This window comes from Salvelinus alpinus, chromosome 6 (assembly GCF_045679555.1).
Source record: "Salvelinus alpinus chromosome 6, SLU_Salpinus.1, whole genome shotgun sequence".
Taxonomy (NCBI): Eukaryota; Metazoa; Chordata; class Actinopteri; order Salmoniformes; family Salmonidae; genus Salvelinus; species Salvelinus alpinus.
Genome location: NC_092091.1, coordinates 72,793,082 through 72,807,095, shown reverse-complemented (window position 1 = coordinate 72,807,095; position 14,014 = coordinate 72,793,082). Strand labels below are relative to the sequence as shown.

At 46.4% G+C, this 14,014-nt stretch overlaps 1 protein-coding gene across 7 annotated transcripts in view; it reads right to left on the bottom strand.

The window, feature by feature from the left end:
- Positions 1–14,014, bottom strand: part of LOC139579283 (microtubule-associated tumor suppressor 1 homolog A-like) — a 93,581-nt gene that overhangs the window by 2,420 nt on the left and 77,147 nt on the right. For 4 of the 7 annotated variants that reach the window (XM_071407803.1, XM_071407801.1, XM_071407804.1 and 1 more), the window contains 7 exons: positions 8,429–8,495; positions 4,445–4,659; positions 2,624–2,729; positions 2,201–2,274; positions 1,898–1,993; positions 1,182–1,298; positions 114–211 (listed from right to left, as the gene is read on the bottom strand). In XM_071407803.1, the coding sequence (XP_071263904.1) occupies positions 114–211; positions 1,182–1,298; positions 1,898–1,993; positions 2,201–2,274; positions 2,624–2,729; positions 4,445–4,659; positions 8,429–8,495 (773 nt within the window). Of the gene's footprint in view, positions 1–113; positions 212–1,181; positions 1,299–1,897; positions 1,994–2,200; positions 2,275–2,623; positions 2,730–4,444; positions 4,660–8,428; positions 8,496–14,014 lie in introns of those variants that run through there. The other 3 variants (XM_071407805.1, XM_071407808.1, XM_071407806.1) reach the window with 2 other exon arrangements.

Below are 14,014 nucleotides of genomic sequence, written 5' to 3'. Positions count from 1 at the left end.
AACACACACATTCTTAGAACAACATTCTGTATGATAGAAACCCTGCTGGAAGGACAGATGGTGAAGATGAGGATTCTGGAGAGAGATGAGTCACTCCTCTCTGCAGTACGTACTTGGAGAGTGCGGTGTGTTTGTCCATGCGGGCCCTGTAGTCTTCGTTCTCCTGCTGGACTTTGTTCAGACGCTCCTCCAGCTTCACGTTGCTCTCCATCTGGCGCCAGACAGACAACACAAATGTAAAAGTTCAAATGAGATATTTCTCTCCGCTCCTGTACTTGAATCATGCCATGATACTATGTACTTGTTTGCATGTATAGATTTACTCTGCAGCATCGCATTAATGGAAACCAAGACTGTTCTCAGGGCAGGCCTATGTTTGAGTCGCGTCAGGGATAATTTTAGCATTTTACCTAACCCCTTTCCAAACCTTAACCTAATTCTCCTAACCTGCCACGTTAATTCTCCTAACCTGCCACGTTAATTCTCCTAACCTGCCACGTTAATTCTCAGGAGAATTGTCTTGGTTTCCTCTAATGCGATACAGCGATTTGCTCACTAGATCATGTGACATATGCAATGACTCTCTAATAGAAGCCTGGTGTCTGTGCTCACCATTAACATTGATGATGGCTTGATGCAGAAACGTTTGTGTTTTGTTTTCAGCTTCTATCTATGCACAATAAACTTCTAGGCACCATAATGTCCCAATAGCTGTGGATGATCTCCTCTTTTTAGACAGTGTGCAGGTCTCCACCGCTCCTAGACGGTTTAGGCCCAGGATTCTGATCAGCACTTTGAGACAAAGGTTTTTGTTTTACTAGGTTGCGTGCTCTGAAGCCTCCGGCGAGGCAGACACAATCTTTCCAATCATGACTCAATATTCGTGGTGTATTTATGCAGTTTTGTTTTGCAGCTAAATGACTCTTTATGTGGTGACTCCCAAGACTGAAGACAATCTATCATGAGCTTGAACGGCAAAAACAAACCGTTACCAAAACACTCCGCCTTCACAGGAATGTGTGTGTGTGTGTGTGTGCACATCTTATAAGGGATGACATAAGATGGCGCACCCTTTCAGTGATGTACAGAGAGAGCTAGCAACAGCGAACATACACAGCTCAGGGCATGTGTGCGTGTGTGTAGGCGCGTTTTCATCGACGTGTGTGTGCGTGCGTCCTCACCAGCTTGTCCATCTGCATGAGCTTCTTGTCCTGTTGGTGAAGCTGCTTGGTCTTGATCTCCAGAACCACCTTAAGACTGTCCAGCTCCTGTCCCAGATACAACACATGGGAGTCCTTCTATAGGGAGAGAGGGAGATGGGGGGGGGGGGGGGGAGAGAGAGAGAGATAGATAGGGGGAAGAGAAAGAGGGGGGGGAGAGGAAGAGAGAGAGAGAGAGATAGAGAGGGGGAAGAGAAAGGGGGGGAGAGAGAGGAAGAGAGAGAGAGATTTTCATTCACAAACTAGAGTCCTATTCCTAACCTCTTCTATCCCCTACAAACTGTTGTTCCAGACAAACAACAGTCATTCAATAACCCACTTTAAGATGGATTATTGCAGTACCAGAGTTGTGGGTTTGATTCCCAAATGAAACTAAATATGCATGAGTCACTGTGGATAAATCCCCAAACACAGCCATCTCAGAAACGGACACAATGACCAGAGCTGCATGTCCATTAGCAACCAGCAGGGGGCAGTATTTCACCAGTATAAAGACCATAAGGCTCAAAAACAACAAAAATGAAGCAGTAAACTGGGACATCTGTCTCACAGCAGTAGTATTGTTGACTGAGGTACACAGTGTACCAGAACAATAGCATTCTTCAGCACCTTCCTGTGTCCATGGGGCTCTGGGCATAATTAGGCCACTACATAGGGTGCCATCATATTCCTTTCACCTGGTTCTTCTCTGCCAGAATCCTCCTCCTCTCCTCCTCCGCTCGCAGCTTCTCGCTCAGCGCCTCGTTCTCCAACGTGAGGTCCTGGATTCTCTCCTGTTGTGGGTGTGAGAGAGAGAGAAAGTGGTTGAGAGAGAGAGAAAGTGGTTGAGAGAGAGAGAGACTGTTAAGTCAACGCTACAACAGTGTTACTCCCTGATACTGAGTGTATATAAGACAAACAGAAGATAGTAGTAGTATCTTTATTGGGTAAACGTGTTGGTAAGGCTGTGATCAGGGAGGTAGAGGGAACATGGATCTCACAGTGAGAGTGGCCTCCGTTTCCTTTAGTGTTTTGTCCAGGTTCTCCAAGTCCTGTTCCAGGGTTTTCCTGAGCTCTGCAGAACAACACACTGAGTCAATGATGGAGGAAAACTAGTCACTTATTCACAAATTAAAAAACTTTGGATTAGTAATTTCTCATGTGAAAACCAACCAAGTGTGTGGATGCCTGAGATGGATGGATTGATGGGTGGGTGGATTGATGGGTGGGTGGATTGATGGGTGGATAGATGGGTGGATAGATGGAGGGATTGATGGGTGGGTGGGTGGGTGGGTGGATTGATGGATTGATGGGTGGGTGGATGGATTGGTGGATGGGTGGGTTGAAACATGCCTTTTAGGACAGAAGAATAGCGGGATGAATTTCAATGAGTTCTGTGAAGGTGTGTGGTTGTGTGTCCTCACCTTGGACGGCGGTGTCGTAGGTCAGTCTGAGCGTGTCCATCTGCTGAGCGTGGCTGGCCTCAGAGTTTCTCCTCAGAGTCTCCTGTCTGCTCCTCATCTCCTCCAGCTGACAGAGAGAAGAAGAAGAAAACGGATTTGATTGATCATTCTAATTCCCTTGGGCTCCTCTCACCAGTCAGTAATACAAGTACGCCATTACATGTTTAGCATCAGTTACGGGGTGAATCTCAATAGTCTAAGGTTTCCTCTGTATATTTCCAATTCATACTACTAAGATTCCCTCCATTATTATGACACATTTCAAACCAAATCAAAAGGTTACTGGTTGCGTACACAGTTTATCAGATGTTATAGCGGGTGCAGTGAAATGCTTGTGTCACCAGCTCCTAACAGGGCAGTTCAAATGAGAAATAATACAATGAACTATGTGGAGAATCCAGTATTTAAATACACAGTGTGAAAGCAGCATAAAAGAAACAGGAAGTGTTTTATGTCTCTATATACATGGGACAGCAGCATTGGCTGTGTGTGTATGTGCAGTAGTCTGCGTGTGTATGAGGTGTGTGTTTTGTGTGTGGGAGTACTTGTGCAAAAAAGTATCTGATTTGGAACAAGCTCATGTGGATGATTTATCGCTGATTGAATTACCAGTTAGATGTAGGACATAGAGGACTCAGGAAGTAATACTACGTGCCAATTCATATTCATCCACGCCGTCCCGTTCTACCGCTGATGACATCAGGGAGTAATAACCATGGCAACGGTCGTAAATCTCGGGAAGCGTTTACGAGTTGGGCGCTGTGTGTGGTGCGGGTAACAGCCAATGGAGTGTTTCAGAAGTGCACTAATGCTGTGTTCACGTGCTAGTCGAAATTAGGAAACTCCGACTTGCTAACACGTTGTAGTTAAACACGTTACACCCGTTAGCAAGTTGAACATTTCAGAGTTCCAACTGGCACGTGAACGCGGCATGAACCACAGGATGCGAGTCATAACGATGACATCACACCAACCCTATCCCCTCGGCCCCCAGCAGCCTTAGAGGCGGCGTATCAATCGCTAATAGCTAAAAACTCAATACTGTGTTTATAGTGGGCTGATGTTGATCAACGCTGGCTCTATGCCTTGGTTCATGTTCTGCTTGGACTGCCTGTGTTACACACGTGTGACTTACTGGGTTCAAAACCCGGACTTCTCCGCGCTGTAAGACTTGTGTTAGCCCTCTGAGCTAAAGCCTAGGCTTTAACTCAGAGAGCCAACGCGAGTCTTTATGTCTTAAGGCAAGGTTACTCATCATCATCATCATCTATGTCAAGGCCATCAGACTGTTAAATAGCCATCACTAGACGGCTACCACCCGGCTACTCAACCCTGCACCTTAGAGGCTGCTGCCCTATACACATAGACATGGAATCACTGGCCACTTTAATAATGGAACACTAGTCACTTTAATAATGTTTACATACTGCTTTACTCATCTCATATGTATATACTGTATTCTATTCTACTGTATTTTAGTCAATGCCGCTCTGACATTGCTCGTCCTAATATTTATATATTTCTTAATTCCATTCTTTTACTTTCAGATGTGTGTATTGTTCTGAATTGTTAGATACTACTGCACTGTTGGAGCTAGGAACACAAGCATTTCACTACACCTGCAATAACATCTGCTAAATATGTGTATGTGACAATACAATTTGATCAGTGAGCAAGACTTGCGTTGGCCCCCCCCCCCCGAGGTAAAACCCCCTGACTTCAGCTCGGCGGGCTAACACACTTGTTCAGGTACACAAGCCCAGTCACCGCCTCGCCACTGACCTGCTGTTCCATGAGGCACCGGCATTTGTCCGCCTCCTCCTGATAGGCCTGGTGCACCTTGTCCCACTCTGCCTGGTAAAAGGCCTTGAGCCTCTCCTCCAGGCCGCTCAGCTCAGCCTGGTGATCCCTCTGGACTCTCCGCACTGCCTCCTCCAGAGACACCCGCACCTCCTCCTTCTCCTTCTGCAGCCGCTCACAGCACTGGGACGAGGAGACTGGAGAGGGAGGGGGGGGGGGGGGGGGGGGGAGGAAGAGGGGAGAAGGAAAGGGAGAGATGGAGAAAGAGACTCTGTCATCGTCACTTTGTATTTTAGAATTCACTTTCAAAACACAATTACCCAGAATGAGGCTCTATGATAAATAATGACTTCACTGTAATAAGAGGGGGACAGTGTTGGAATAACATCTCCTAACGGCCAATTGGTGTTTTTGTAACAGCGTTGCATAAACACCAATTGGATGTGAACATCTGACGACGCACTAGAAAAATGCATGACTGTTCCAACATTGCGCAATCCAACCCTAACCTCTATCTTGATCAGAATCATATGCACCCTTTCACACACCACTTTACATGTCCGCTGAAAACCAAGGGCCGGATTACAGGACCCATTAAACCAGGCCCTGAACTAAAAAGCCCCTTCAACAGCAGATCTCCATTGAACGTAATTGTTTTGCCCAACCAGGAGTAGAATTAGTGTGGGTCTAGTAGGCTATAACCGACATCTAATGATAGGACTATATTTTAATACATATGTAATGATAGACCCATATATGTAATGATAATAGCAGATTCCCACAACGCAGCACAGAGCAGCCTGGACAGTTGACATTTCCTCATATCCTCCCCTGTGGGATTAACTCTGAGGCCTGTTGCCACGGCGATGTTGTCATTAAGGCCGGCAGCTGTAAGCCCGTTAACAGACAGGTCCTGTCTTTATTATGGGGTAACTAACAGAAAGGGAATGTGTGTGTGTGTGTGTGTGTGTGTGTGTGTGTGTGTGTGTGTGTGTGTGTGTGTGTGTGGATTGGGGGCAGGTGTGACTGGCATGTGGCCCCCGTATTATGACATATGCCCCCGTATTATGACATATGACCCCCCCCCCACAAGTTGTTTCATAACACGACATCATGGGTCAAGAAGGAACAAGGACGGGAGCTGGAAAGAATGTGTATCTAAGGGCAGATCTAGGATCAGGATTTACTCAAGCCTGTTACTGTAGCCATTATCAGCTCAAGATAACATTGATCTAGGATCAGATTTAAAGGGATAGTTCGGAATTTTGGCAATGAATCCCCTTTATCTACTTCCACAGATTAACATGAACTCGTGGATACCATTTCTATGTATCTGTGTCCAGTATGAAGGAAGTTGGAGGTCGTTTCGCAAGCCGATGCTAACCAGCAGAGACATACAAAATGGTATCCATTAGTTCATCAGACTTCGGGGAAGTAGATAACGGGCTTCAATGCCAAACCTGAAATATCCCTTTAACTCAATCCGCAAATTTTAACTGTGACCATTATCCACTCATTATAAAGAGCCTAGAATTGTTAACTGTAAAACTGTCGGAAAGACAAATAAAATCCCTGGAAGTCAGACTGACAATGTTCTTTCACTAGCTTGAAGAGAAACGTATTGACACAGGTTCTGCTGGTCAAACATACAGTAGACATAGCAAAGAGACTTGTTAGCACTTCTCAAAGTCTGACGTTAACAGGCAGAGTTTTGAAGGAGGTGGTGAGAGTGAGATTCATACATTCCACAGTCATGTGTAAAAACAGGGGTCAAGGTTCAACAAGCACACCAAACCCCCCGCTCATCAAACAGATGGTAGTCGATGCATTTTCTGCTGAGGTTCGGTGGGAAAAAAAGTGCATCTATGCACGTGTTTGCATTTAGGGGGAGAGGGCTTGGTACGGCAGTTAAAGGGTGTGTCCGGGCTTGCACGAGTGTGTGTGTTGAGACCGAATGGTTTTCACTAGAACTGTGTAGTAAAAGTATGTTTGTATAAAATGTGTGTGAGAGAGAGAAGTGTGTGAAGAAATAAAACGACACAATTGTAGTTGGAGTGTTGTGTGTGTGTGTCTATCATGCATGTGAGTGTGTGTGCCTGTCTGTTTAAAAGGGGGCTTTCTAGCTCTCTATATCCCTGACAGCAGACGGCCGTTGGTATTGTTCATCAGAACCACTACCGTTGGTATTGTTCATCAGAACCACTACCGTTGGTATTGTTCATCAGAACCACTACCGTTGGTATTGTTCATCAGAACCACTATCGTTGGTATTGTTCATCAGAACCACATTGTACAGGCGTTCCAACCAGATGCCTCTAAGGCATCTTGCACAGTTGGCGAGGTTTGATGAGGTCTGGCAGGACGTCTGAGACGGTCATGGGGCACGTGGGTAAAGTGAAACGGCGCACGTCTCCTCTCCATTTCGTAACACATTACAACATCTGGGGTCTGGGCCAAGTCGAAGGAACAGAACTGAACAAGCCCACTCCTCTGGAACGCCATTCTGACATCATTGGCGGAACAGAACAGAATGGAATGCCTTGTAATGTATGAAACGCATCCAGAACATTGAGTGTTTCAACATGTTCACAAACGCCTTCCCGCCTTGTTTGAAATGATCACCACTAAGAAAAATGGATAGCTGTGAGCATGGATTCTATCACATATTATTGACCTATCCAGTCGTGTCAGATCAGGGATCATCTCGAAGGGAGGAAGGATGCACGATTTTACAATTGGAAGTATTTGAACATTCTAAAAACATCCAAATTCTGGGGAAACATGGATCGAAATGTTGTCAAAATGTCAGATTGTACTACAACAGGGTTCCTCAACTGGCGCGCAGATGATTTTATTTGGCCCCCCATGTAACAAATTAAAGAGTGACTAAAAACACCACTAAATCAGCTCCCAGTGATTTTTATTTTGTTCATAAGTATACTCCACGCATAATAGATGTATGTGATTGTATCCAAATGTAAGCAAGGTTTGAAATGATTGTGTTTAAGTCAAATATTATATCTGTTTGGGCTTCATGCCGTCAATTTGCAGTCTACAAAGTATTTGTAATTGTGTTCTGGCCCCCTGACCATCTCCTCAAGAAAGAGATCATCCCGCGGTGTAACCTGCTGATTCCTGCTCTACAACCACCAGACCTTTCTCCAGAATTAGTCTGAACACTTCCTCCTAAAGAGAACAACCCCCTTCCCTGACAAGCAGTTCCACAGCACTCAAACCCATTATGTTAAGATTATTGTCCTGTCACGACAGTGATGTAGCATGTCTCCATACGGGTAAACAAAGATGATGCTGCAGAGAGACTACCACTAACTACTGGTGGTGAATGCTTGGCGGGAAGACGTTAAGTCATGCTTGAAGGAAGACCGTGGACAAAGGAGACTGTCTGCCTGTATCTGTAATTATTAAGGCTTTATGACTGCTGCACGGGCTACCAATAACATCAGTTCAATGCATTTCCCCGACACACGCAAACACACGTACTTGCACGCAAACAGGTGTACACACAGGCACACACAGTTTTGCTAAACATGCCGAGGCTTGCATTCACGCTTCCCAAATACAGCATGCCTAGCGGGTGGGGGCTAATAACAATGTCTACACAGAGGCAGAGAAGCACATAGTGCTTTGGATGGCAGTTGACGACCTGATAAGGCCTTAATGATAAGCCAGCAGGTTAGGGGAATGAGAGTGAAACAGAGGGAAGGTTCATTCACATTGAGTGTTGTGAAGAAGAAAAATACTTGTTGGCTTCACTCATAACGAGACACAATTGGCAGATTAAATGTTTTCGTTGATCATTTTCTTATTTACAGATGTTCTGCTTCGTGCAAACACTTGCTCTTCCTTGAGCAACAGACGCGTTGATAAACGTGCATATGTAAAAGGTAGAGGGGTGGACGAGCAGCGGGGTGAAGTGAAGACATGCTTGAGGTGGTTTTTTCTTACTGAGTTCATCGCGCAGGTTAGAGAGCTCCAGGGACAGTCCTTTCTTCAGCTTCAATGTCTCTTCACGCTGTCAGAGAGGGAGAGAGAGAGAGATACGATTAGTTATTAAGTCAATGGGGAAACTATTCCTAAACTATGTGAGACTTTCGTTTCAAGTGGAACCAGACAATCGTTTTACGTCAGACATTATGACTCGACTGACAGTCATCTTTCCACAACATCATTCCTTGGCACCAATAGCTTCTTAGACTTGGAACAATTAAAGGCTTCAGTATGGTGACCTAAGAACAGTACAACACATTCCTATAGGCGTGTCGAGGAATGCTGTAACTTCTAACAACAACCTACACCAACCTACATTAGCCTGCTGGGTAGGCTACAGAGACTGAGTCAGTACAGTTCTGAGAGCAGCATTTTCATAGCCTGGTCCCAGATCTGTTAGTGCCGTCTTGCCATCTTCTATGGTGCCATAGGAGTTGGCAAGACAGCACAAACGGATTTGGGAACCAGGCTAGCGTTTTCAGCAGCCGTCTCAACAGACACTATTTTCCTTATGACACTGTCTCCATATCACTCCGTTATCATACTGTGGAGAGACGACTTTCAGGGTGACTTAGAAGTGACATAGGGCATCTTAGAAACAGGGAACACGTGCTATGAAAACTCATCTGACACAGGCCTACGCATTAATAAGTAGATCGTTTGAGTCTAAAACACACACGCTTCCTCTCAGACGTCACGTACACAAATTCTCTCATGAACCTGTTCATTCTTACGTACTCACACTCTCCTACATATCAACATGGTCTCAACATCCTGAAAGGATGGAAGGCTACACCCTGTACTAATCCAACCCAGAGCTCTCTCTCACACACACACACGATTCTCTGAATGGTCAAAGAGACGGTGCTGTAATAAATGTAATAAATGTCCACACTCTTTAAAACAGAGACACAACGATCACTTCATAACCATCTCTATTTGACACATGTCAGGAATCCAGTCAGGAATCCAATCTGTCAGCTGTAAGTGAACCGATAGAGAGATAGAGATAGATAGAGAGAGAGATAGATAGAGAGAGAGATAGATAGAGAGAGAGATAGATAGAGAGAGAGATAGATAGAGAGAGAGATAGATAGAGAGAGAGATAGATAGAGAGAGAAATAGATAGAGATAGAGAGATAGAGAGAGAGATAGAGAGTGATAGAGAGATATAGAGAGAGATAGAGAGAGTGATAGAGAGAGAGAGAGAGAGAGAGTGATAGATAGAGGGGCCAAACAGCCCGCCAACAGATGCGCAAAACAAAAAACAAAAACAAAAATAAAGCAAACGGAGCGAGAAAGAGAGAGAGAAAACAAACACACCTTGCCTTTCTTTGTGGTATGTGGAGGAGTCTGCAGGCAGGCGCTGCTGCTAGAGGAGCCCATGTTATTCCCCCTGGGCTGCCGAAGGGCCAAGTGCTATAGCTAGGAGCTCCACTACAATGTGCCTGGTCGGAACCTCCTCCTCTCCTCCCCCTCTCCAACACCAACCACCTCCACCACTCCACTCTCTCGCTCGCTCAGGGAGCTGGTCTGTCTACATCAAATAAACTCCCTCTCCAAGGAGTACTCAGCACACCAAGCCCTGCCTAGCAGTACCTCCCCACCTCCAACCCAGCCGCCCTTGGCCAAGCTCCAGCACACGTGTATTTCCCCTAGAGACAGGGCCTGGAGCTGGGGGTCTGGGGGAGGTGGAGGGGCTAGATGAGAGTGAGGTTAGGCTGGGCTAAGGCCCTCTGCTCTGGGCCTCGGGTGCTGCGTGGTCAAGCCTCTCTGGTTCTCTGGTTCCTTTAAAAGAGCCAGTGGTTGTACAGTACATGTGTCTGTGGGGCTATTCCATTCATAAACATAAGCAGCACTAACAACACTCACTAGGTTCTACTTTTCAAAGACATGACCTATAGGGAATCAAAGCGAGCTTGGCCATTGCCTATTAGCTAGCCTGCTACATAGTTACAGTGGAGATGCTCAAACTGGTGTGGTCTAGCGGTCACCTAATAATCCCCAGTTTACAATTGGCTCATTCATCCCCCTCCTCTCCCCTGTAACTATTCCCCAGGTCGTTGCTGTAAATGAGAACGTGTTCTCAGTCAACTTACCTGGTAAAATAACAGATAAATTAAAAAAGATAGCGGAGTCCTATTAGGCCTAATAAACTGCTTTTTATGCCATCTTTGACTCGTGTCCTTCACGTCAAAGCTGGCTAATCCATTCCATTTCTGGCTTGGTTTGCGCTGTAGAATCTTCTACGTGGCGCTTTCAAGTGCTCTCGGCGGGCCAAGATATCACTGGCATTCTCCCTTCGATAAGACTCACACAAATAGAGAGTCTGGCACTGTAGAGTCAATAGAAAGCTTATAATGCTATCAGTGAAGAGATATTTCACTGCCAAGACTCTCTAAATAGCCTCCTAGCTAGCCAGACGCTACCCAGGAAATGTTCCTACCAGGGAAATGTACTCGGATGAAGGGATGAGACAGGAGGGCTATTCTCCACTCGTTTACTGCCCGAGCAGGAGAAAGAAGAGGATTCATCCCTCCTTCACGATCATCCACACTATTACACTACAAGTCAACACTGTATGTACACCAGGAGATATCCACGTAGTCTAATCTAAAATAACTGATGGCACCGGATCATGGGTGTGTTCATTAGGCACCAAATGGGAGAAAACATACTGAAACAGGTAGGGACTATAACAACGCTTTAGGTTTTTTCCCCCAAACGTTTCACTACTGTGTGCCCTTATGAATGCGACCTGGGTTAATCTAGGGGGACATTTTAAATATAATTCTACTAATCACTCATTAGTATTACTACTTTGTTAGAGAGTTTTAAGTTTGCTCTCGTGTTTAGTTGGCTTGACAACCTCTACTACATTCAGAGAGCTCATTGCTGTTCCTCAGATAGGAACCTCTCTTCTCCCTCTATCAGGAGGATTACGGTAGGGCCCGAGGCTAGGGGGCGGGGTTATTGATGCTCACAGGTGATGTGGTGGAACCCAACAGCCCTACCCCTTTACCCTTGTCCCTGCCTTCTCTCCCCGCCTGCAGGGAGGCTTGAAACTGCAGCTGGTGCATTAGTCCCTCTCTCCCCCCAGTCCCTCCTCCATTTCTCTCCCTCCCCAGTCTCCCCTTCAATCCATCTCTCTAATCAATAGAAAGCCAGAAAAGCATTCCAGAGCTGTCTGTCTGTCTTCTCCACAGAGGGATGTTCGGTTAGAAAGTGGAAAAGGAAACCAACCGGGCTGAAGCAGGAATCCCTTGACTTGATACAGTACTTGACACAACGAATGATTTCCTTAACTTGATAAAGACACCAACGTTGTCTGATTCAGAACAGCATATTGGAGAAGATTTTCTACTATCTAAATGACCACTCAGTTCACAGTCTGTTACACAACAGCACCTGTGGAGGAGTGAATGTAGTGGAGGAGTGAATGCTGTGGAGGAGTGAATGCTGTGGAGGAGTGAATGTAGTGGAGGAGTGAATGTAGTGGAGGAGTGAATGTAGTGGAGGAGTGAATGTTGTGGAGGAGTGAATGTAGTGGAGGAGTGAATGTGGTGGAGGAGTGAATGTGGTGGAAGAGTGAATGTAGTGGAGGAGTGAATGTTGCGGAGGAGTGAATGTTGCGGAGGAGTGAATGTTGCGGAGGAGTGAATGTTGCGGAGGAGTGAATGTAGCGGAGGAGTGAATGTAGCGGAGGGGTGAATGTAGCGGAGGAGTGAATGTTGCGGAGGAGTGAATGTTGCGGAGGAGTGAATGTTGCGGAGGAGTGAATGTTGCGGAGGAGTGAATGTTGCGGAGGAGTGAATGTTGCGGAGGAGTGAATGTTGCGGAGGAGTGAATGTTGCGGAGGAGTGAATGTTGCGGAGGAGTGAATGTTGCGGAGGAGTGAATGTAGCGGAGGAGTGAATGTAGCGGAGGAGTGAATGTTGCGGAGGAGTGAATGTTGCGGAGGAGTGAATGTAGCGGAGGAGTGAATGTAGCGGAGGAGTGAATGTAGCGGAGGAGTGAATGTAGCGGAGGAGTGAATGTAGCGGAGGAGTGAATGTAGCGGAGGGGTGAATGTTGCGGAGGAGTGAATGTTGCGGAGGAGTGAATGTAGCGGAGGAGTGAATGTTGCGGAGGAGTGAATGTTGCGGAGGAGTGAATGTAGCGGAGGAGTGAATGTAGCGGAGGAGTGAATGTAGCGGAGGAGTGAATGTAGCGGAGGAGTGAATGTAGCGGAGGGGTGAATGTTGCGGAGGAGTGAATGTTGCGGAGGAGTGAATGTAGCGGAGGAGTGAATGTTGCGGAGGAGTGAATGTTGCGGAGGAGTGAATGTTGCGGAGGAGTGAATGTTGCGGAGGAGTGAATGTAGCGGAGGAGTGAATGTAGCGGAGGAGTGAATGTAGCGGAGGAGTGAATGTAGCGGAGGAGTGAATGTTGCGGAGGAGTGAATGTTGTGGAGGAGTGAATGTAGCGGAGGAGTGAATGTAGCGGAGGAGTGAATGTAGCGGAGGAGTGAATGTTGCGGAGGAGTGAATGTAGCGGAGGAGTGAATGTAGCGGAGGAGTGAATGTTGCGGAGGAGTGAATGTAGCGGAGGAGTGAATGTTGTGGAGGAGTGAATGTTGTGGAGGAGTGAATGTTGTGGAGGAGTGAATGTAGCGGAGGAGTGAATGTTGCGGAGGAGTGAATGTTGCGGAGGAGTGAATGTTGCGGAGGAGTGAATGTAGCGGAGGAGTGAATGTAGCGGAGGAGTGAATGTTGCGGAGGAGTGAATGTAGCGGAGGAGTGAATGTTGTGGAGGAGTGAATGTAGCGGAGGAGTGAATGTTGTGGAGGAGTGAATGTTGTGGAGGAGTGAATGTTGTGGAGGAGTGAATGTAGCGGAGGAGTGAATGTTGTGGAGGAGTGAATGTTGTGGAGGAGTGAATGTTGTGGAGGAGTGAATGTAGCGGAGGAGTGAATGTTGTGGAGGAGTGAATGTTGTGGAGGAGTGAATGTTGTGGAGGAGTGAATGTTGTGGAGGAGTGAATGTTGTGGAGGAGTGAATGTAGCGGAGGAGTGAATGTTGTGGAGGAGTGAATGTTGTGGAGGAGTGAATGTTGTGGAGGAGTGAATGTTGTGGAGGAGTGAATGTTGTGGAGGAGTGAATGTTGTGGAGGAGTGAATGTTGTGGAGGAGTGAATGTTGTGGAGGAGTGAATGTTGTGGAGGAGTGAATGTTGTGGAGGAGTGAATGTTGCGGAGGAGTGAATGTTGTGGAGGAGTGAATGTTGTGGAGGAGTGAATGTTGCGGAGGAGTGAATGTTGTGGAGGAGTGAATGTTGTGGAGGAGTGAATGTTGTGGAGGAGTGAATGTTGTGGAGGAGTGAATGTTGTGGAGGAGTGAAACCACATGGTTGTTCTTTTCTCTAGGAGATGAAACCAGGTTTATAGGAGATAGTGATGGGAGAGAACACAGACTATCACACCACTCAGACAGAGAGATAGTGATGGGAGAGAACACAGACTATCACACCACTCAGACAGAGAGATAGTGATGGGAGAGAACACAGT